We start from the raw sequence: 25,131 nt of genomic DNA on the forward strand, positions 1-25,131 counted from the left end.
GACAGTACATAGTCTTATAAAACGAACATGTAACAATTTAAATCCAATACGTCAAGACTTTTGTTTGAAATGTGTATACACAAAAACTTTTGTACAAAAACATAATGGACTTAAAATAAATTTAAATTGACCCATTGTCCGTCAGGGGGGGTTGCCAAACGCACGAAATTTACATGTTCCATATTAAAGCCCATATGACCTTTCGGATCGAGTGCAACGAGTTATTGCTCAAGGTGATTTACTGGGTACGAATAGGCCTATTTAAATAAAGGTCCAGAAAACTACTGCGAGCCGGCTTTCACTGAGCTTAGGAAGCGTCACTATGTCAAATCCAGAGCGGAGCTTTTCGTCTGATTTTCAGAGACATGAAGATTGCTATATTCCAATTGTATTGGGTCATTGTTTAAGTTTTTTCAATGCATATAATTGTTTATTTTTTGAGGCACTTTAAGCCTCATCCTCATTACATTCATACACAAGCCTCAATCTATGAGTACGGAGTTTGACCTTAAAGCAACAAAATAATTTTTTCAATTAATGAATCTTTATGTAAGGTATTGGTTGAAATGATAAAGCTAGTGTCACGAGCGGGGTTCGAACCTAGGACCTTCGGATAAATACGCCGCTGCTCCACCACTTGAGCTATCGTGATTTCGATTCGCTCGGACACCAACCTCCCACTCCAACCTACCTTTCGAATTTTCCCTCCTTTTTGCCATTTTTCAAATGTCGTGTAACCAGGATTCGATCAGCGACAAATGAAATGGTCAATTAGTGAAGATATACTTCGTTTTATTAACGGATAAATAATTTTTATTAAAAGAACAACCTGTCGACTTTCCAGTATTGAAATGCGGTTGAAAAGCTACTGCGTGTCACAGTTCGCAGGTTTCCAGCGGTCGAAACTTAAGAAAGTCACTTTAGAAAATAGAAACTTAAATTTTTTTGACCGACGTGTGTTTTCCATAGCTTAGAAACTTTTGTACTTTTTAATCAAACGTTAGATAATTTTTGGACATACCATGACTTGGCGAATTAAATATAGCTGAATATCTCACTTATCATATTTTGTGTAAGAAAATATAGAAAAAGCGTTTTAAAAAATTATATTAAAAGTCAGATTTTCTTATTATTGATATAACGTTGGGTATGCTAACTTACCGCGTAATCATTACGAAAGGGAACCAAATTTTCATTAAACAGAAGAAAAATATGCTGAAAATTTTTAAAGCATCAAAAGGTTCAATCTATTTTAGTCGATTTTTTTAAACACGGTCTTTAAAAAGTATGCGTGGAAGAGATTTTCCCATTATTTTTTGTTTTAAAAGTTGTTAAAAGTTCCGTGGGTAACAAGGCGGGTTAAAGAGCTGCAAACAGCCGAATCTATACCAAGGACTATGGTGGGGTTATCTGAGGCTGACACAACCCTAATTGTTCTCGAACCACCTCCGTATTTGGGATGGATGGCAATTTGTGATACTTAGAAATAATTGCAGACGGCCGAGGTGTGCCCGGATCATTAAACTGGTTAATGCCTGAAATAAGTAAGTATACGCTTTCTTCGGGACGTAATGCAACAATTCTTTCGGTTTTCCTTCAAAACCGAGCTAGGAAGCAGTTACCCAATTCACATCGGGTAGCATTCAAAGTTTTTCGGCTTAATTGAAGGATCGAGAGTTTATAATTTTTTTCACAATTGTTTCGTGATATGTCTATTCTTACATGTTATTTTGGGAGTTAAGTGAATTAAACCGAGTCAACAATCGTCCAGCGAGGCGTGATTTTATAATTTAAGTAATAGTCACTACTCCTACTCTAATAGGTTTTTCTTCCCTAGATTAAAACTGAATAGTGACATTTCAGTTACTAGGGGGCAATCAATAAGTAATAAGATACAAATTAAAGCTCTGTTTGTAGGATGTTAGAACGATATTCGTGCAAGATGTTTCGAAAACAGTGAGACGTGCATCTTGAATGCGGCTCGCCCTCTGTTATTAACGTTACCGATGTCAAAATTCCAGTATCAAAATAAGACGTAATTAGTGTGTTTTGTGTGTAAGGTATTTATATCCTAATAGACACCGTGGGTTTGAAAAAATCTCGTTTTATTTGTGCTCTGGAACAGGATAGACAATCGGAACACGCCTTGGATTTTTTGTGATCTTTATTTTTCACTTTCACCTTAACCGAACTTAGATATATTAGCTTGTACTAGCTCCGTTTGAAAATCAGTTTATCGGAACGATCTTTTTTGTCCTTTCCCTTGTTTGGAGGTCGTTAATTCAGAGGTTTATAAAACAAGAAATAAAGTTTCGTCTTGCACTCCATTTTGAATTCGCCCAGAAATCACGATTTTAATCACGCGATTTAAAAAAAGCTGAAATCTAGAAGAAAACGCCAAAACTCTCTAGAAGAGTCGTTTATTTGAAAAACGGTCTTGTAAACCAGCAATTATGATGCTTTATATTCCCGGGATACGATGAGACAGCAGGCTTTTTCTCCGCTGAACCGAAAAGACCGGCCGTCGTTAGCCGTTAACTATGTTCCTCCTGGATTTACAGAGCTAATTTGAACCGAGTTTAATCGAATGGTGACCGGCAAGTTTCACTTTTTGTACTGCTTTAATAGGAAATAATGTATACCGAATTGCTTACCGGACTAATGAAGACTTCCGATCCAAAATACTATCCGACCGACCGTTTCTGTTTATGTATATGTATAACAAGATTAATTTTTTTTTTACGAGGGTTCGCAACAGCAGAGGTCATATGCCTTCAAGGTGCCGGTGTTTTTGAAAAAAAGCCCATTTGTAAGTATGTCGGGTTCGAATGCTGAGCCGCTGGATTCGAACCCGGGACCTTTACCTTACAGTGATGAGCGCCGTGTCAACGTCTAAACCGTTGCGGCCACCGACGCCCCGAAGACTAATATTAAAAACTGCCTTTTAACTGATTTGCCGAACATGTTAACAAAATACAATTGATTTGTAAAATCTTTTTTTCTTTATTATTATTTTCTGAATAATTTAGTCAATGCTTTGCTCTTGTGCGTTTTTGAATTTTTTTCATCTAGTTGTACTGCTTTAATAGGAAATAATGTATACCGAATTGCCTACCGGACTAATGAAGACTTCCGATCAAAAATACGGTCCTACCGACCGTTTCTGCTTATGTATGTGTATAACAAGACTTTTTTTTCTTTTTTTTTACGAGGGTTCGCAACAGCAGAGGTTATATCAACCCTCGGGGTGCCGGTGTTTTTGAAAAAAAGCCCATTTGTAAGTATGTCGGGTTCGAATGCAGGGCCGCTGGATTCGAACCCTGGACCTTTACCTTACAGTGATGAGCGCCGTGTCAACGTCTAAACCGTTGCGGCCACCGACGCCCCCAAGACTAATATTAAAAACTGCCTTTTAACTGATTTGCCGAACGTTAACAAAATATAATGGATTTGTAAAATCTTTATTATTCTTTTCTGAATAATTTAGTCATTGCTTTGCTCTTGTGCGTTTTTGAATTTTGTTTATTCTTCTAGACCAGTGGTTCCTGACTTTTTTGACCCATGGACCCTTTTTTATAATCAAAACTTACCCACGGACCCCCAAGTAAAAATGCTACATAAATGCATAGTATAAAAATTACAAAGTTAAAAAAACGAAGAAGTATTTATTGAAATTATAACTTTTGTTAAAAAAAGTCTTGATGAACGTGATGAGATGTTAAGAGTGTATTTATGTCCGGGCTCAATGATTGTGAGTAGCAACCGCAAATCCCCACTAGCACTAATTTCTAGTCGGTTTATTTTTTTGTGATGAGGTTCATAACGGCACTGAATCCATGTTCTACTAAATAGGAAGACATTAAAGCAGTCAACAACTTCTGCAGGATATAACCCACAATGCAGGATATAAAATTGGGATCTGTTTTTGTAACGTTCTGTTTAAAGAAAATCCAATTATCTCACTTATAGCTGGTAAATTAATTTCTTCACCAATAGTGTTCGGCTTTCCGGACTTAGCAATTAATAAAGAAATGTTATAAGAAGAACGCAGTCCATCATCTCGCTTAGAAGTTGCCCCTATGAGTTGTTGCAGTGTCGGTATTTTCAAATATTTTTCTTTGACTCTGAAAAAACGATTATTCGGAGATCGTGAGATGCGGTCTGGTGTGACGTAGGTTTTAGAAAAACATTTTCTTTATCGTGCCAACGTTTCGATCTTTATTGAGATCATCTTCAGGGCTCAAATTGTTTGTTTTCCGTGTAGAAATCTAAAATTTTCTAGCATTGTATAAATTCATTTTTTTCATATCCTAAATTTATTTGTATAATTTCAACCGTGTTTATAAATCCCAGGCCCTGAAGATGATCTCAATAAAGATCGAAACGTTGGCACGATAAAGAAAATGTTTTTCTAAAACCTACGTCACACCAGATCTCATCTCACGATCTCCAAATAATCATTTTTCTTATTCGTTACCAATACGATTACAGTTACAAGTTACGGCAGTTACTGCCTATCTTATCAGTTCTCTTACTCGTTACCGAGTACTAAAATACTGCTAATTTCCATAATAATAAAAATGAATCACAATTTTATTATTTTATATTAAACCATGCGCAGACCACCTGACGTTGTTCAGGGACCCAAAAATCAATTTTAATTTTCCACGGACCCCCTGAACGATTCCCTGGGGGTCCGTAGGGACCACTTTAGGAAACACTGATCTAGAGTAACAAAGATCCAGATTATTCGTGAGTAAAAAAGTGGATACATCTAACACTGACCGGTGTATACGATGACCGGGGGGTGCAATACCTCTAGAGGGGTATAACCAATCATTATATTTTCCCAAGTGTGATAAATCAAATCGAAAACATAAAATGCAATTTATATCGTACATTGTCCCATTTGATTTGATCTGTTAAGGAATTAAATTAATGACCCAAAATTAGCAGATCATTTATCATATGTTATGATTGATTTTTTGCAGTAGTGATGTATCAGATGAGTGGTATTCAACTGTGTGAGTCATACCTGTCAGTCTATAATTCAAACGATTTTATAAGGACGCTTACTATTGCGTTCTGTCATTTTCGTTACGAATTGATTTGAATCATTAAAATAATATGACAGGTTGACAAATTAAACATTACACAAAACTGTATGGCTATAAAATCCAGAAATGATTCTTCTAAAGGTTTCGTGATTATCTTCAGTAACACTGAGACGGTTCTTACCGTACGAAAGAAAAATAAATAAATTTATAAAAATATAATGGAAGGGTTTTCATCTAAAGAGTGCTGATTTAATTCACAATGTTAGACGAACACAATCATAAACAACATTTAACAAACGTCGTCCTGTCACGTTATTGCAGCCTGAGCGAAATATGAAACGAGACGTTGTGGTTAACACCAATATTTACATGTAACTGTAGACATGCAACAGAAGAGAGAAAAAAAAGATTCGAGGAGATTTGGAGGATTAATGTCCGAAAGCGTTGACGAGAACGATGCCAGAAATCTCCGTTGTATCTCCCACGCAAATTTCCCTGTTTATTCGGTGGCAGTATTCCATCGGTAACTGTCTCGCACATATTTCAACTTTCTATATGTTAATTTAATTCTTATCCTGGTTTTTCGTCCATTTCCCATAAATGGCCCAACCTCGTCATGATTGATGTGACCGCAACGAGTTAGATAACTATATCTCAATCGTATGAGAAGGATCTGGTGGATATTTACTAGTGCTTCCAGTAATTTATTGTTTGAACAATAACTGAAGTTCAACGATTACCCCCCAATGAATCTTCTGTTTATGGAATAAAAGAGTAATGATTGCAGAACGTCTACTAACCTTGACATCTTTGAATGTCGGTGCGACTTGATCGGTCGTAAAGGTTGTGTTTGCCGGGGACGGTTTGTTCTTGACACTGGGAAAGATGACTCCCCTGTTTCTCGTGGAGATTTTTGCTTGCTTGGAGACGAAGGAAGATGACCCTTGGTTGGTGATCGTCTGGGTGGAGGTCGTAGCCGGCGAGCTGCTGGTCACTGGTGTAGGAGTCGTAAACGTGACTACAGACGGGCCTTGTTCGGTAACCTCGTCTTGTTCTACGCTATATCTGTTCTGGTCGTATTCGACGAGCCTGTCGATCGTGGGGTCGAGAAGGAGTTCGGCCGGGACGGGTCTCTGTGCGAGGGTGACTACGTCCTCTTCTTGTTTCTTCAGTCTTTTCTCTACCATATCGAGGTTGGCGATGATTTTGTTCGTGTTGGTTCTGAGGTCGGCGTGGATGTCGTTGATAGCGCGCTCTTGCCTCTGAGTCTGCGTCAGAAGCTCGTCCGATTTCGGCACTAAATCATCGACGGAACTCTTAGTGCCGACGACCACGTTCCAAACCTCGTCCATTTTGTTGGATACGCTCAACATCGGATGCATCTGCCTCACCAGTCTGTCTAATTTCGAGTTTTTGGCCGAGTTCGGGCCCGGAGTGGACGTCCTGTTCCTGAACGGTTGAGGGTGGGCGGACTGAACGGCGATAGGCTCGACGATAGCGTCGTGGACGTCCGTCATCATCGTGAGCATTTTGCCTAAACTCTCTGAAACGACGTTAATGTGAAACTGAAGCTTTCTGTCGAGGTTGGCCGTGTTGCTCCTGAGCGTCTCGAGTTCTCCGTTGAGAACTTTGGTCACATCCAGGGCTGTGAGGCTGACCGGTTTCTTTTCGCTAGCTTCCGCGTTGATGTCATCAGCGGGAAGGAAATTGGTGTCGAGTTGATTTTTCAATCCGTTTAATTTTAGATCGATATCCGATACCTTTTGATCTAAAGAAACTAACCGCATATCGAGTTTGTTGTCTGCCAAAGGCGACAGGGGTTTGACTAATTTCGAGTCTAACGACCTGAGATTGTTGATTATCGACTCGGTCTTATCAATATTATCATTTATCCGAGAATCTAACGCCTCCACTCTCCGCATTAAATGTTCTACCGCTCGATCTAGATTCTCTATCCGTTGTAACTTCGTTTCTAACGTCGAGACGATGACTTCGAATACGTTAAACAAATACTGCTCCCTGAAACAAACAAAATGAAACATTTATAAAAACAGTGTTTGGTATGGGTACATTGCAAAATTAACAGATAAACGTTGCAAAGCGATGAAATCATCATTAATTAATTCTTACAAAATTAAATCTGAACACAGGTTTGTGTGTTGTTTATCAATAAGAGTATAGAGAATCGTTTAGTATAAGTATTTAACGCCTTTTTGAATTAATTGAAGCTATATCGCCGGTGCTCATTTTATTCTCATCACCTCTCAATGAAAGGGAGATAAACTTGCTCAGATTTATGTAATTACCATGTACAATACTCCTATATGACTCATATGTGTTTGATTACTTATATTTAACACGTCATGAGTAATAGCTCAAAAATCTATTTTAATGTTGACCTTTTTTTGTAATTTTAATGATTATTTACTAATAATTTTCTTTTGACTGTTTCATTTTTGAGCCTATTGAAACAGCATTTGTAATAAATAAATAATTAAATATATTGAAATCTACGTATGCCAAAATCGTTCCATGGTTAGTCGCAACACAATATTGCAGCCTACACTACAGGCCAAGACACGCCAATGCATTGGTCACCAAGATGGACATCATGCCACGCTGGCCATGGGCTTGCCTACTCACACTGGGATAATAGAAGGCCAAGATTTGGGCCAGCCTCAAAGGTCTATAGTTCCTTACTTTTCCAGTGCCGTGATGGATACCGAGGTCGAGGAAATCGCTGCTGCAGCTTTCTGTTTGGCTAGAGTGTATAACTGCTATTTACATGTTACTAGCAGAACCTGGTAGGAAACAACGAACAATGTTGGTCCGGTGTGTGGACACCTTGTTGGCACTTTTGTTCGCGCATATTGGCCTCTTTTGATGCTTGTGCTCCCAAAGCCAATGTTCCCCAACACCATTTCCAACCTTTGCCAATATGGGTCACTACAGGCCTCTCCCTCTACACAGTGGCCAGATTGTGTTGGGCCAATGTTGTAGTACCATGGTGACGAGAGGCCTTACACGAAGGTTTGGATGTACCATTCGTACGAATCGTCATAGAATAATCATATCAAAAATTCAATGGAAATATACAGGAGCACTGACTACCATAGCACCAACCAGAAACCAGCCACCATATCTTCGAAATGGAATTTTCAATATATTATTATAACATTAAATTTTACATTGTATTTCCATTTTTGTTTTAAATTTCAATCGAATCGGCATGCTTTGAAATGGTGGTTTTGCTCTATAAAGAATAAAAACACTAGTTTCATAATAAATTTAGAAAACATAAAAAAAGAAAAGTGGTTGGAATCTTTTGAAAAGTTCTTGCAAGTAATTGTGTTCGGAATCGTCACTATATAATAGAAAGGTTTCTCTCGACATAGCGTTTTATAATCTGGAGATTAATTTTAATTCTCCAAAAGGTCGATTTATTACAGCGAAAGTAATCTTTTGTAAAACCGAGTTTCAGCTTTTATTAAGGGTTCCCGACGGGAGATAAAACAAACAATTACGTCTTCCGAGTGACATAGGATGTAAATAGTTCGGTTTCACTTTTCTGTCTGATCTTTTGTATTTTCCTATGATTTTAGTTACGTAATAGTTAGCACCAGAAATTTTTTTACACATGGTGCTCCTTACGACACACTCAAATCACTTTTCACTATTGAACGGCTGTTAGAGCAGTTGTCAGGGAGGGTCTAAAGCGGGTCATTGTCGGATTTTCTCTTGGGCCTGCTAGTTGATGTACTTCATCATCCCGGTCTGCCTATCCTCGCTGTTTTGCGCGGTAAAACAGCCATTTATATTATTCAGCTCGGAAAAAATTTCACTTGTTTTAAATTTTCGCGAGTAGGCGTGAGGTCGATGACCACGTCAAAGGCATATGGCATGTTGGTCAATGGTCAAGGAGTTGCGCAAGAATCCTCAGACGAGGAGGGCCGTAGAGGGGCTCGGGCAACTTTCATTCACAACACTTCCTCCTGGGTCTGGATAATTCTGAAGTCGGTCCGTTTAAACAAATAAGGAACACAAACGGGAACACCCTTTTCGTCGGCGGAAACGTCGTGTTCCAAGGATTTTATGTGGGATATTTTTTGTTCGGACAAATAAATCGAAGCCTGGGCATGTATATCCCAGAGGAAGAATGTCGAAGAAAAGGTAGATTTACTACCAGACGGATCATTCATTCCGTATTCAAACGTTTGTCATTTATTTTTTTTACAATTGTAGGCAATTACTATTTCCTATATCAGTAATATAAAAAATATACTGCTTGAAATTGTAGGAGAATTAGACAAAAAGTGTCAGCTGTTTAAACCTTAAAATGTTTCCAGTTAAGTGCAGTAAAGTTAAGTAACAGTTTTTTTACAGACACTGAAATTTGAATTAACCAAATTAAGAGGATATAAAATCCAGGACAATTGAACTGCTAATAACACAAATCCTATTAATAATTACATGAAGAATTTTTTTATACCACAACTTTCTTTTTTGATGGACGTAGTGCTAAGACCTTACAGCCATCAACTCCTCTCCCACCCAAAAATGCGAGAAATAGAAAAAAAATAATATATTATAGTCTGCCTACTGCTATTGCATTTTAATGACGTCAAATGATACCTGATATACTGCTTACATCTATTTCATTTTTATGACGTCAAAGGTACATGATAGTCCGCCAACTGCTACCTCATTTTTATGACCTCAACTGATACCTGATATTCTGCCTATTACTATTTCATTTTTGTGACGTCAAAGGTACATGATAGACCGGCAACTGCTACTTCATTTTTATGACGTCAAAGGTACAAGATAGTCCGCCAACTGCTACCTCATTTTTATGACGTCAAATGACACCTGATATTCTGCCTATTGCTACTTCATTTTTGTGACGTCAAAGGTACATGATAGACCGCCAACTGCTACTTCATTTTTATGACATCAAATGGCACCTGATATTCTGCCTACTACGACTTCATTTTTATGACGTCAAATGACACCTGATATTCTGCCTACTACTTCTTCATTTTTATGACGTCAAAGGTACATGATAGTCCGCCAACTGCTACTTCATTTTTATGACGTCAAATGACACCTGATATTCTGCCTACTACTACTTCATTTTTATGACGTCAAAGGTATGATAATCCGCCAACTGCTACCTCATTTTTATGACTTCAAATGGCACCTGATATTCTGCCTATTGCTACTTCATTTTTATGACGTCAAAGGTATGATAATCCGCCAACTGCTACTTCATTTTTATGACCTCAAATGATACCTGATATTCTGCCTACTACTACGTCATTTTTATGACGTCAAAGGTACATGATAATTCGCGAACTGCTACCTCATTTTTTCGACGTCAATTGATACATGATATTCTGCCCAATGCTACCTCATTTTTATGACGTCAAAGGTACATGATAGTACGCAAAATGCTACCTCATTTTTATGACGTCAAATGACACCTGATATTCTGCCTATTGCTACTTCATTTTTATGACGTCAAAGGAACATGATAATCTGCCCACTGGTGCAGTTTTTTGTCTTTACAGAAAGTCTATTACAATGTGGAAAATAAATACTAATAAGAGTTTATTTGCAAATAAGCTAAACCTGGAATCTATATTGTTCATGGTAGGTATGCATATATATTTTTTAATATAAATGTGTGAGTTTTAAGCAGAACCCTATGCCGATTCAACATGTGCTGGAACTTTAAAGACTAAAACAACATATGATTAAGGTGCTACATTTTAGTCCAGTCCTAAAAAAAACATTCGAGTACTTCTTGTAAATCAACCCAAGGGAAATTAATTAATTAATCAATGCTTAGAAAGTGGCCAATCGCTCTAGGCTGTTGATAAAGTTCAGATACCTATATATTAAAAACTTAAAAGATTTAGCCCGGAGAATTAAATGGCTTATTAAGCATGGTAGGTAAAATGACTCGAATAACTTGAAAACATGTTGTTATTGGCATATATTATCATGAATTACGAGATCGTATGCATGGGTTATGTTTCATTGCTTGATTAACTGGCGAGTCGCATGGAATGGAAGCGTTCGGTTTGTCGGTAAATTTAAAGAACGGAAATAAATTACGTATGATTTTGTAAACAGGTTGTAAGGTAAGCTACGTTATATATTCGAAATTTTAACAATGCGTTGAAAATAATGTTAATCTAAAATAGGCATGAGTAACTGGAGGAGGGCATTGCAAAACTGTCAAATTTGTTAAAATGTATCCCACAACAGACCTCGTTGTAATTTGGAAAAAAAAAAACCCCGGCCGTTATGCAGATCTCACTATTACGGCCTATTAACTGGAGAGCGCTATTAGCCGATCTGTTTCACACCGCTTTAGAATAATTACAGAACAATTACAGGGATTTTGAGGACAGGGCAACTCGGATCGAAATCACAAGACAAACGTTTGGCTTACCTGCTGCTACTATACATTTCGATCGAATTAATATCGTCCAGATATTAATAAGTAGAGCCCGGATTCTTATGCAATTGCATTTTTTTTCGGCCTTCTGTCATGGTGATCAGATATTTACCCGAATCATGCCTGTATTGGTTCGGTGGTTAAAATTTTATTCTGCATATTTGAAGAATATTTGCAAAATTGAACATTTTTGATAGTTTAGAAAAATTAAAATAAATTAGGCAACTAAGAACATGGGAAGAAAAAACCATGATCCTAACATTTGATTTGGATTTCAGTTGACTTTCCAGAAATAAAGACGACAAACCGAAACAGTAGAAATCTCTGAATTATTTGCCCCCTTCCCGTTCCAAAATCTCTGGGTGCATTACTTTCTTGCCTTTCCTGACAAATGATTTTAACGAAATATTCAGGTTGTGATAGGAACGAGGCCGCATTTGAAACACAAATAGGCAGTGTCAGTCCTCTTTCATATTTTCAACCTAAACTTCAAAACAGCAAGCTGGATTTTTCTTTTCAACGCAAAACAGAAATTTGTTTATTACAAAATAAATTAAAAAACAACAGTGAAAAAAAAATCAGATTCACTGAGGCGAGGAAAATGAATGAAATCTTAGAATCGTAAAGTTATTATACAGTGAATCGACGATCCAGTTATCTTAAGTTCTTATTAGTGCTCCCATCATCTCTGTTGACGTTGAAACAGAACTCTTATTCGAGATGTGTTGGGGTCTCCACTCCTTCAATGCAGAATCTGCACGTGCCGTGTTGGGTTATACCAATCTTCTTCAGATGCCACCCCACCATTCAGTGTGCAGGTGTCCTGTCAAGAATCCTGTCAGTTTTTTCTGCTACCTTTTTTCCTTCCTTCTGTTTTTTTCTTTCATTACATTATTTGATAGAAAGATCTTGTTGGATTCTCATTAAAAGTGGGAATTCCAATGCCACAGAGTAACTCGGGATGTATCAGCGGTATAGCAGCTTATTCCTTGCAAGGGCGTCCGCTCTTTCGTTGCGCTCTACTCCCATATGACCAAGGGTGACTTTATTTTGCATGCCTAATCTGTTTAGTTTCATTCAGCACCATATTTGATGTTTGTTGCTAATGATGTTCGAACTAGCGCTTTGATGGCTGACATGAAAGCTAACTCTTGTTTTTGCACCCTTTGTTCAAAATGAACTGGGTACATCTATCTTTCAACTGCATGGACTTCAGCATGGAAGATACTGGTCTATTTTCCACGCGTTCTGAATATTTAGTTCCAGAACCAAACACTCCTGCCCACGTAACATCCTGACTTTGGTTTTTCTTTCTTTCCCATTTTTGTTTTTTTGGTACATTAATTTGGAAATTTTGATTGAACTCAACATCCTGATCATGCCGTCTCTTGGGGCCATGATTATAAGATGTTCCTTCATTACTCTGTTAATATCTCTCCGTTTTAGTTTTAGCCCTATTTGAGGTTTCTCTTAGATAATGTTAATAATAGTTTTCTGTTTTGTCCTCATTATCATATGGTGGAGAAGGTTTAATCCCAATATTTTCTCCTTTTCAGACATGATGAACATAATTATGCCTAATTAATATTTTAAATTAACGATGGTGTGATTGAAATATATATGCAAAGACCAAAACAATGACTAGATTAAAAAGAAATTAGTTTATTATTGAAAAATTATTCGGGTGATGTCTCTGACATTCTTATATGTAAATTATACGGTTTATTGAGTTCTTTAGTGTAATAAATCCAGGCTCTAGAAATAACCGGAAATCGTCCCGAAATCAAGAAATCCTTCAGGCTTAGTAATTGAAAACGAAGCTGAAAATAGCAAAGTTCTGGCGATTCGATGAGATAAATAATTATAATGCCCTCTTGTCAATTTATTTTAATCATTTTAATTAATAAGACTGCATATCTATTCACTTTACAGTTACATTGAATAAAGTGCAAATTAAAAAATAATAAGGTGATCGTCAGAAGAAACTGTCTGTAAGTATATATTTTCTAACAAATTAGTAGTGATTTCCTGTGTTGATAAGAATAACAATTGCGTACCATATATATAAATGAGTGTTGTGACAAACCGTAGAATCGTGGTTTAACGAAACAAAAAGATCGAGAGGGTAATTTGCCATTCGGCATTGTTCCGCTTTATGCTCTTCCCAGGGACGCACAAACGCAGCCAAGATCAATCTCAGTTAATTTCTTTTTCTTGTTTTGTTCTCCAGCACGTTAATAATTGCGGGAGTTTATCATTTTCATTATATCGTCAATTTCACCGTAATTGCTTTTCTGCTCCCACCGATGTGCAATGGGAATCCGTATTGTGTCGGAGGGAAAAAATACCATATTCCGCCTCGAAGGTGGTGGTTGCGATCACGTTTTAAATTTCCCATATGTAAAGCCAACGGGAAATGCCAAAGCACAAGTAAGAACATAAATGTTAAAACAAGTTAAAATGTGAACGATTAAGTGGGTTTTGTATCTAATAATAACAAAACGCCAATTTTTGTACAGTAACACTTCAACGATATTTTAATGAGGTTGCTATTGATTTACGAGGAAAATATTTTGACAGCATTAAATTAATGCTATATTTAATAACAATGTTTTTTCTAAGTAAACGTTTACATTTTATTGTAATTTTAAACCTGACAATGGGGTTCGCAACAGCAGAGGTCACGTAAACCGTCAGGGTGCTGGTGTTTTTGAAAAAAAAAGCCCATTTGTAAGAAGGTCGGGTTCGAATGCAGGGCCGCTGGATTCGAACCCGGGACCTTTACCTTGCAGTGATGGGCGCCGTGTCAACGTGTAAACCGTTGCAGCCACCGACGCCCCCGTCATCGATCAGCCTTATCACAAGTCAAAACATGATCTTAATCCCATAAAAAAATAATAGTGACTGAATGTTGATTATCTTTTTATTTTCGTACCACGTGGCACATTTTCAACGACTTATTGGTGGTTGAGATCACCTTTTAAATTTCCCATATGTAAAGCCAACGGGAAATGTCAAAGCACAAGTATGAACATAAATGTTAAAACAAGTGGGCTTTGTATCAAATAATAACAAAACGCCAATTTTTGTACAGTAACACTTCAACGATATTTTAATGAGGTTGCTATTGATTTACGAGGAAAATATTTTGACAGCATTAAATTAATGCTATATTTAATAACAATGTTTTTTCTAAGTAAACGTTTACATTTTATTGTAATTTTAAACCTGACAATGGCAACACGCGATTTTTGAATATATTAGTTCACAGAATTTTGGCCGTTCTGTGTCCAACCTGAAGGGAATATTAATCAGATTTTGAGCGAAGAGAGCTGACATGAACACATTTAAAAAGTCTTAGGTTAGAAAAATATTCTTCAGGAGATACCAATGAAAACCACCCTTGCGGAAAGCTATCAACTTAAATCGATGACAAACTTTTTGAAGAAACCGAGGAAAAAAATTCAAGCCAAATATTCATAGAAATTTGAGCACATCTTGATATTGGTAAAACGACAGTTTTCAGACACTTAACATTAATGAGAAATGTTAAAAAATCATTGATTAAGAGCTGGATGAACATCACATGTAGAAACTTCCAGGGATTTGTGATTCTCTAGTTCTACGTCCAAAAATTGGCCATTTCGTAAGAACGAAATAAAATGTGCCATGTTAAATGGCACTCGACGCTGATCAGATAACTGGTTAGATATCGATCAGCTTTATTTACTTTTTTTTACGAGGGTTCGAAACAGCAGAGGTCTCGTAAATCGTCAGGGTGCCGGTGTTTTTAAAAAAAAGCTCGTAAGTCGGGTTCGAATGCAGGGCCGCTGGATTCGAACCCGGGACCTTTACCTTACAGTGATGAACGCCGTATCATAACATGATATTAATCCCACCAAAAAATAATAGTGACTAAATGTTGATTATCTTTTTTTTTTCTACCACGTGGCACACATTTTCAACGACTTATTGCCAATAAAGTAACCAAAGACAAATTTGATTACTGTTTATCAGTAAACAGTCGGAACCTGTTACACGATAACTCCTAACGAAATCCTAGCATGTTCACCTTATTCTCCCTATCTGTGGTTTACCAACCAACTACCTGTATTTCCTACAAATATATTTAGGGAAATTTTTTGCAAACGAATCTAATTTCGTTCAAAACTTTGAGTCATTCGAAAGTCTTTCCCCAGTCTTGGCAGACTTAGGCATCCTCATGCCTCAACTTTGTTAGACATTTGCAAAAATGTGTAGAAAAAGATGGTAAATACTTTTAATACAATATATTCCATTTGTATATTTTTTTCATTTACCTCCTGTTCCAAAAATGGAATTTCACGTGTGATAATCCAAAAAAGGGCGAAAAGTAAAAAAAGTGGCCATTCTCAATATTTACAATTCTTTCTTAGCCAATCTTACAATGGCACACAATAATATTTCAGCGGCTGTAAATGATTAGAAATAAATAAGAAACATATTGTGTCCTACTTTGGTTTACAATTGTAGTTTTGTAAATAAATCTTTTTAGAGACCTTTCATCTTAGGCAAATTTTTTTTGTTTGCATTAGTGCAAAATTTCCATTCTATTTCCTTTTTTCCTATTTTTTATGCTTTACAATCCTTATTTTATCCATTAAACCACTATTTTTTTTATTTATGGTTTTAAGTGACTCAGATTCGGCTAGAAGCAAGAAGTCAAACGAATGAGGCTGGCCTGTTTAACACTCCCAGGATGACTATGCGAAGGGTCTTCCGTCGCAATCAAGGAACTGTAAGATACACAGTAAGAAAAGGTTCAGGTCGCTAAAGATCAAACTTCAGGCGTTGAGAATATTTGGAAGTTGGGTTACGTGTGAGACGGCTTGTCGCTGGTCCGGATCTTCAGACAAGACGCAGAACAACTGGCTAAGTTTGGAAAGAATTCGCACAGATTAAAAAAGATTAGTGTAAAATCTTGTTTTCGGATGAGTTCAGGGTTGTCTGAGACGCACAGGGGAGTGATGCAGCGCCTCCACGTATCACTCCGAAGAACCTGGAGGTACTGCAGTAATGTTTTGGGTAGGAATCTTTATGGAAGGTAGCACTGACTCGATCTTCATCGAGGGGTCCCTAAAAGGAGCGCGGAACATTGAAGATATATAATCAGAAGTTGTTCCTTTTCACCATTATTGCCGACGGGTTTATTTTTACGCATGACAATACGGGGCCTGTTGCTACACATAATACATAACTTCACAAAGATCCAAGATAGGGAAATGATATGTAATGACCAAATTTCAGGTTTATCACCCCGCATACAACACGGAGCGTTCTCACAATATATTAATCTCGTTGAGGAAGATTGGAGGAAGGTTTTCTTGCTAAGATGACAAGTATATTGAGGGTTTTTGTTGAGGTATTGTTGGAGACACCATGAGGCTTTGATATGATCAGGGTTAGGAGAGAGCATAGCCTTGTCATCGGTTATTGCGGTGAAGGGGAAGGTCAGTAATGTAAAGGGAGTGGTGTAAGTATTTTCCATAAACACCGCGGTAATACGATAACCATGTGCAGGTGGAGAGGACGACTCCTAAATACCGCAGTACCACGCAGAAAAATCTCACAATAATGTTATTTGATCGAATCCGGTCTGCCAATCACAGTTTATTAGTACTTAGGTCGAATACAATGTTTGGAATAATTCTGGACTTAAACCTTGTTTTACTCCTTATAGATTGTAGATAAGTTGTCAAGTAGGGTTTAAATGCGGCCCAGTTATACTAGATAGTTTGCAGAGATTAAAAATGGCTCTGTTTACAGGAGTATGAAAATATTCCACTGTATTACAATCAAAAACGTACAAAATCCAAGCCAAATTGAATGTAAGCAGTGATCAACATGATAAGAGTTAATTGCTCCATATTAAATGGACAATGTTTTTAATTTTTTTCTGTGTATTTCTTATTAAATAGCATATAATGCAGAAAAATAAAAATTATAATGATTCCTAGTATCAATTGGAAACAATCAAGGTTGGCTAGGCATTTCACCTCTGTGTAATATATATTTATTATTTTCATTCTGAACCGACAGTTTCACTTATTGTTTCGTACTGAAATCATCAAATAAAGCTAAATCATTAAAAGTTGTCGAGGCCATGGACGAATTTAAACTGTACAATTAGGCATTAGATCACCATGACATTTAATGTGCAGAGAAAAAATACTATGCATTGTACGCACAAAAAGATTTTTCTTTGATGAAAAAGATTAATTGTTTACTTTTGTTATTTTAACACTGAACTCGTCATGTCATAAGCATGTATAGTACTGTGTTAAGGTACAGCTGTAAACCCACTGACCTAATATAAATTCAATCAGATGTAATTTAACTGTTTGTTTATTCGAGTTTATTATACCGAACGACTCATTACGGCACCCTAGATGATGACCCTCAGATCATGTAAATAGTCTTTGCTCGCTTTCTGACGTAATTTGACAAGAAAAGTTACGTCTTAGGACAAGATAGCATTCTTAAACCTTGAAGTTTCATGGTCGCAATAGCTCTGTTATTTTTCTCCCATTAGACGGTTTTCATTATTTCAAATACAGAAAACACAAAGAGAAAATTTCCAATAGAATACCACCTTCATTAATTAAGAGAAAGATCTCGTTACAATTATTGTTTATAATTTGATATATTTGTCTTGGGACTCCACAAATTTATACTTTTTTAAATGTAATTTTATAAACATTTAATGTTCCTGATTTTTCTGATCCATCTGCCATTCAAGAAGTAATGGCCGTGAGAACGTCTGAATCAGTTTATAAGCAAGAACGACCAATAGGAGGAAACGTCTGTTGCTGTTGTAATAAGCTGCCGTTCTGTGTGATATAATTCCACCATTCTCTCGCACGATTTTTTGGACGGTCATAAGGGTTTGTGAAAGGTAATGGATTACCGGGCGTTTCTGTGGATACAGCTGACCGATAGAGCAAGTCACGGAGCCCGGGGCAGCCCCTTTGGATAAAGGACGACGGCAACATTCACTTAGATATGTTGACAATTATATGCTTTCAGTCATTGTCACCACAATGGATAATCGTGTTGACACAACTCTACCGGACTTTCTCCCATAACGACCCTCGAATCGTGTACGTATGTTTATAAACCGTTATGCAAACCGGGAAATTGGAGATTACACTTAAATTTTTCGTGTGAATACGAGTCGAATAGATTTGGTTTCGGTGATTAAAGAGTACTCTTGATTTTACAATGGCTTATTTTGTAAATACACTTTAGTCCACTCATTAGTGTCACAGTTTATCTAGTTTTCACTTCTAACTTTTACAGAACCAATTCGAATGGCTTTGTCTTCTTCATTCGTCTTACGATGTGCTGAATATGTAGCAGGCGGCTGGCTTCGGTGTTCTGGTGGGTTTGAAGACGTAAGTAGTGCTTCAAGCATACGGTGTGATCTCATTTGTGTGCGGGATGTTCAGATCTCCGTTTATATACTGTGAACATACCAAAGACCTTCTCCTTCTCTTTTTGATATGTGCTTTCCAATTTAACGTTTTGTCTATTGTCATGCCTAAATATTTTACTGAATTCTGGAAAGTAACTACTTTAACACTGAAGTCGGTTTGTCTACTTATTTTCTATTTGTTTAATGTACCGGTTGCTTGTAATTTATTTTGACCTTCCATGTATATGTCCGTGGATGCTCTCGACTGCCATTGTAGTTGGTTCGTTGATGCATGGATGGCAAATGTGTCATCGGCAAATGTTGCGACGTTTTTTCCCATCAAAGGTCACTTGAACACATCAAGTACAACACGGGGCCTAGGATGCTACCTTGAGGTACGCCAGCCTTGATTCAAACAAATCGCAATATTCGTTTTGTTGTTGTACTTGGAATAGTCATTTCGAAAGGTAGGAGGTCAAAAGTTCAACATATTTTTTTAAACTTATCTATTTTAAAACGGACGCAAAGGTTTGCGATACATCTAGGATTAAAGCTGAACTTATTTTTAATTACTATAGCTTTCTCTATAATGTCAGTGATTCTAGGTACCTGATCAATGGTTGAGCGCTTGGCTCCGTACTATTGGCTTGGTATAATGTTCGTTTTTTTCAATGAAGGGTTTCAGTCTTTTTAGCACAAATTTTTCGAATAATTTGGTTATAACTGGAAGCAATCAGAGTTGGGTGTCGAGGAAAGGAGTCAGAAACTTTTTCCAATAATCTAAAAAAAATTACACTATGCCGGGTTTCGAACTCTAAACCGCTAGCGTGGTTGAGGAAAACGGTGGTTTCAGAGTCAAGTAAAACCAGACTAATGTAGACTAAGGGCGATATTCGTAGTTTCTTTTCCATATTTTCTCCACGACCCAAACGGTACAAACCTTTGATTCAATCAGAAAAATCCCATAGATTTAATATTTAGGATAACTTGAGGCTGTAACGTTTTGACGACATAAAGAACTTAAAAAAATATCATAAATTAACAAAAACCGAGGGGTCGACTTGAAACTTTTTTTAAAGCCTTTACCACTCTCTGGCAACAGAATAGGACTTGCACAATTATTTGCTTTGTCAACTAATCTGTCCTCGACACTGCTCTGCGTGCAACACACCTGGGACCCTTATATTGTATTTTGGATAAGAAATGACAAGGAGAGCGTGGATAAAAAAGTTTTAAAAAGTTCCCTTGGTCACCCCCGACCTTCACAGCAAGGACTTCTATTCTGTCTTCTCGTCGAACCGCCCAACAGATGAAATATTCAGAATGTTCCAATTTTAGATGATTATTTATTATTTTATCATAGATGATTATTACATTTTTCTTTAACCCCCCTAAAAAACTAAAAATAATCAACAGCAGTATCAAATTAAAAAAACTTCTTTCCCAAAATGAAAACTCTCAGCTTATCTCTCGCATTTTATGTGATTTGATGAATTTTGTCTCCGAGTGCACAGTTCGTGATGTAACCACCACTATAAACGTATAAAGGAATTTGACTAATAAAAATAGATAAGCCAGCCACTGTCGAGAATGGCTAAATGTGCTTTACAAATAACCTGTCGGTATGAAAACGTCTGTCTCTACAAACAACGATCCACCAAAATGATTTAAGATGTAAATACTTTTATCAGTTTATACAATCATTATGTTTGTTTTTCGTTCCCGCTGGAAAAATCATTTATCAAATGTAACCAATTTAGACTTATTAAATCAATTTTTTCAATTAATTTTAATTATTAAAACTGGTCAAATTGGACCATTATCACACTTTTACACTGACCAATAACAACAAGTGGGGACCGCGGTAGCCGAGTGGTTAGCATGAGAGACTCTCACGCCGCGGTCGTGAGTTCGATTCCCACCGTCGCCTCTGGCCCTTTTTTCCCGATAACCCCCAATTTGAACAACATATATAAGAATTCGTCATGGCTAATTTGCAAAGATCATAAGGCAAAAAAAAAGTTCAACTATCTGAATGACCTCGTAAATAATTTTATAATATAACTTAAAGTGTCAGCGTTAAAATGATAATAAATAATATAAAATTATATTAAAATATTAACGTCTCCATCTTGAGCTATTGTCTTAGATCGTAAATAAAAGTGTTAAAACTCCAGTTTGTACATAGAACTTAGGGTTAGAGAGAAATCAAAATTTTAGTTATTTCTTTGTTAAAATCCCAAATTGTTGACGGGATGCGGAAAAAGTATCAATGTTTTATTGATGTTGTTATTTTATTACTCTATTTTTTTACGTTTTTACTCGATATTAGTCTTTCCATGCTTTTGGTGAAGTATCGGAACCAAGTACCGAAAAATATCCTCCAAAACATACTCTTCTGATTCCCTCAAATACGGGAAAAAAGAAAAATACCTACCCGGGAATGTTTGAAACAGCAAAGAAAAATTTCTTGATACCGAGAACATTGTTCCCAGAAGAAAAAGTGTTCTAAGAATGGGTTACGTTAAATAAAACTCTAAATAGATTGGCATCAAACAGTACTGGTAAGGCGAGCAGGGTTTCTAGGCTTAGTCGGATGACCCATGGATACTTTGAAGGGTATGAACTCGGCCACATGCACACCGAGTGTGAAGGAAATCCGCAGTTAAATAGTTTGTAGGTCGAATCTTTACTACAAACTGAGCGTAATCTGGATGCTGGGGGGGGGGTTAGTGTCGCGTGCCTCGGGTAGTTGTCTGAGCCATATGTATATACACCAAAAGACATGCCAATATACGAAAAGAAACAAGTAGTGGTACGTTGGGGTCCGAAATTTATCTCTTTATGTTTTAAGATAGGCGGTATGTTTAGAAAGAAAAAGCGAGGACCGACATACCAGGATGGTCCGAAACGGCCAAATAACATATTTGTTTAGGCAGTTAAAGTTTAGTCATTGTTAACACGGTTTTTCTTATGCGAAGTTATATGGAAAAGTAGAAATTATCAAACAGTTTGATCTTACTACATCGGCATTCTTTACAGATTGAGCCGTCCACCAATGAAAAACGCTTAAAACTGGAATGATATGTTACCAATTGCTTTAAAGTAATTTCCTCTATCGCCCTTGACATTAAGGCTCAAATTAAAAAGTAAAATTTCTCGCAGTTCTTCCCATCCTTAGTCAAGGTGAAGAATTGCCTACCTCGGAGTTTTTGTTTTTGTTTTTGTTCAATCCTCCGCGAACGATGCTTAAAAGAAAGAATCCGAAAGATCCAGATAAGGCTATCGATCGCCAGTGTCACTTGGGAAAGAAACTTGCGCAAATATAAACCCAGCCACCGGGTTCGAGCATGTTCCAGATAGCCGGCTTTGCGTAACTAGTTTCCTGTCTCCTTTCTAGCCCGCAACCCCTTCGCCCTTCTCGTATTTCATGTGCCACCGGTCCTTATTAACGGCCGCTCCTTGTTAAAAAAAGGTAAATTTCAACCAGGGAATAGTTATAAAGTCGGATTGTTTAACTCTTTTCAAATTCCTGGTTTTATTTATACAAGGTGAACGGATTTGAACTCGCCCCTAACGAAACAACCTATAATTTCTGAAATTTTACTGGAAAAGCCAGTGAGGTTATAAATTCGTAGTTTGGGAATTTTACCATCTTCAGTGGTCGGTCCGAGTGTTATTTCGTCAATCGTGTATAAATTTTTTACATGTAAAATGTGTCGGTAATGTCTTTGTTTTTCGCCGTCTGACGTACCAAAACAGCGAGAAAAGGCAGACCAGACTGACCTCGCAGTTCTCCATAAAAAATCTCATAAGAAAAGATAATGTTAATGTGTTAAATCTTCAATTAAAATAAATTTTAAACAAAACAAATATTGATTGTTACTATACTTGTATTGTTTGTTTTTGTATTACTTTAAATTGTTTAAAATTATTAATTATTTATTAAAAAATAATGTAAAATTAAAATATTTTCCGGAAATAAACGATATACTTGAAAATGAAACAGAAAACCAAAACATCATATCTTTGAATAATTTTGAACCACCTTCAAAAAAATGCCTAAACAATAAGAAAAACAAAACCATACATAAAAAGAAAAAAGAAGGCCAACTAAACGATTATTAACTCTGCCTTCTCGTTATTAACCTTTTAAACACTCCATTTAAAAATTGAATTTACAAAATTCAAAATAATTCCCGTCATAGGTATCATGGACAAGTGGTCCGAACTACATTACAATACCATTTTGAAATTCTCAAATAAAATTCCAGCTCCGCCGAGATTCGAACCCAGAACCGCTAGCGTGGTAAATATGAGAGTCGGACGCCCTAACGATTCTAAATCGATTTAATATATCTATTTTCCAGCGGATAGGGAAACTAAAAAAATCTACAATTAATAAATTGATGTAACCTCGTCCCGTTGTCATGACCGCTAGGTGTGAAACTACGCGCGATTGTAGTGGCCGTGTATCCCTTACTATTAGAGACATTATTAGGGCGCTGACACACGGAGCGGTTTTGACCGAAGCGTTTACCGCTTCGGTTTTGCTAGGTTGTGACACACGCAGCGGTATGATGTGCGTTTTGGCCGAAGCGGTTTTGTTTTCTCTCAGTTATTAAATGTATCCTACAGCAGTGCATATAAGCATTGAACGTCGCAAGGTTTTGCAGTTTGTTTAACAAGTCCTGTTTAATAAATATATTGTTCTNACAGCTCAAATAAACGCCACGTGTGTCAGGGCTGATGCAATACTTGGGTACCACTCACCGCCTGGCGTTTTCAAAACCGACGCGTTGGGTCGTCTCCGCCACCGACCGACTCGGTTTGAAAACCGACAGGCGGTTACGACCGCTACGTCTGTCAGGTTATATGCAACAACAATGAACGACTCACCGCCTCGATTTTTCTCGCGATAAACGCTTCGGTCAAAACCGCTCCGTGTGTCATCGCCCTTAGAGAGAGTTAATAATATTAAATACTGAACGAGTGTAAATAGAAGACATAAAATAGATTCATTTTTAGATGTTTGTGTACTTAAGCAATGCAAGCATAATATTGCTTATTGTAAAACTAACTCCGTAAATAAACATTTTTAAGAAATGCATTGATCTTTATCTGAATGCAACATTACACATTGTGAACCAAAGATGCTATAAAAAAAATTACGTGTTTAATATTTTTTAGAATGGATTCAAATTTTACGATTTTTTGGACAAAAAATTATACAGGGTGCCTCAGGCCCAGTTCAACTTTTTAAAAACAAAATTTCAAATACGACCCTAGTCCAAGGATAGAAAATGCTTTTCAATCCATCTTCACTGACTCTTCGCTCTGAGCACCGGTTAAGAGGGGTTAAAAAGAGTAAATCTTTGCATCTTTATGCAAGGCAGGCAGTTCGAACATGAAATGTGATTAATAAATAGTGGTAATAAATAGTAAATCGTTGATAGGAAATCGACTGTCAATTGAAACAATGAGGCTTCTAAATTATTTAACAGTTAAATATATACAGGGTGTCCTTTTTATGGCCCGGCTGTAATACTACTAAATGACTGTTTTTTCTTCAAACTTTTTGTCATAATTATTCGGAGATCGTGAGATGCGGTCTGGTGTGACGTAGGTTTAAAAAAACCATTTTTTTATCATGCCAACGTTTCGATCTTTATTGAGATCATCTTCAGGGCCTGGTATTTCTAAACATTGTTTAAATTTTACAAATACATGTAGGATGTGAAAAAAATGAATTTATACAATGCTAGAAAATTTTAGATAAAAAAATGAATTTATACAATGCTAGAAAATTTTAGATAAAAAAATGAATTTATACAATGCTAGAAAATTTTAGATAAAAAAATGAATTTATGCAATGCTAGAAATTTTTTTTTGATAAATTCATTTTTTATTAACATTTTTTCTAGCATTGTATAAATTCATTTTTTTAATCTAAAATTTTCTAGCATTGTATAAATTCTTTTTTTTAATGTTAGATTCGATTGCGTCATTGCTTTCAGCGTATAAAATCTTCTCCAACGATGTGTCAGGATGTATAGAGTCGTATTTGAAATTTGGAAGTTGAACTGGGAGTGACGTACCCTGTATAATTTTTCTCCAAAAAAGGTAAACATTTGAGACTAGACTAAAAAATATTA

The 25,131-nt window shown here is 36.7% G+C and overlaps 1 protein-coding gene across 1 annotated transcript in view; it reads right to left on the minus strand.

Annotated features, from left to right (window-relative positions):
- The window catches only part of LOC106665608 (angiopoietin-4), a 178,676-nt gene that overhangs the window by 27,391 nt on the left and 126,154 nt on the right, over positions 1–25,131 (minus strand). The window contains exon 2 of the mRNA XM_014392156.2: positions 5,858–7,076. Coding sequence (XP_014247642.1) covers positions 5,858–7,076 — 1,219 coding nt within the window. The remainder of the gene's footprint in view (positions 1–5,857; positions 7,077–25,131) is intronic.

This window comes from Cimex lectularius, unplaced genomic scaffold, assembly GCF_000648675.2.
Source record: "Cimex lectularius strain Harlan isolate CLEC.00 unplaced genomic scaffold, Clec_2.1 scaffold80, whole genome shotgun sequence".
NCBI classification, from domain to species: Eukaryota; Metazoa; Arthropoda; class Insecta; order Hemiptera; family Cimicidae; genus Cimex; species Cimex lectularius.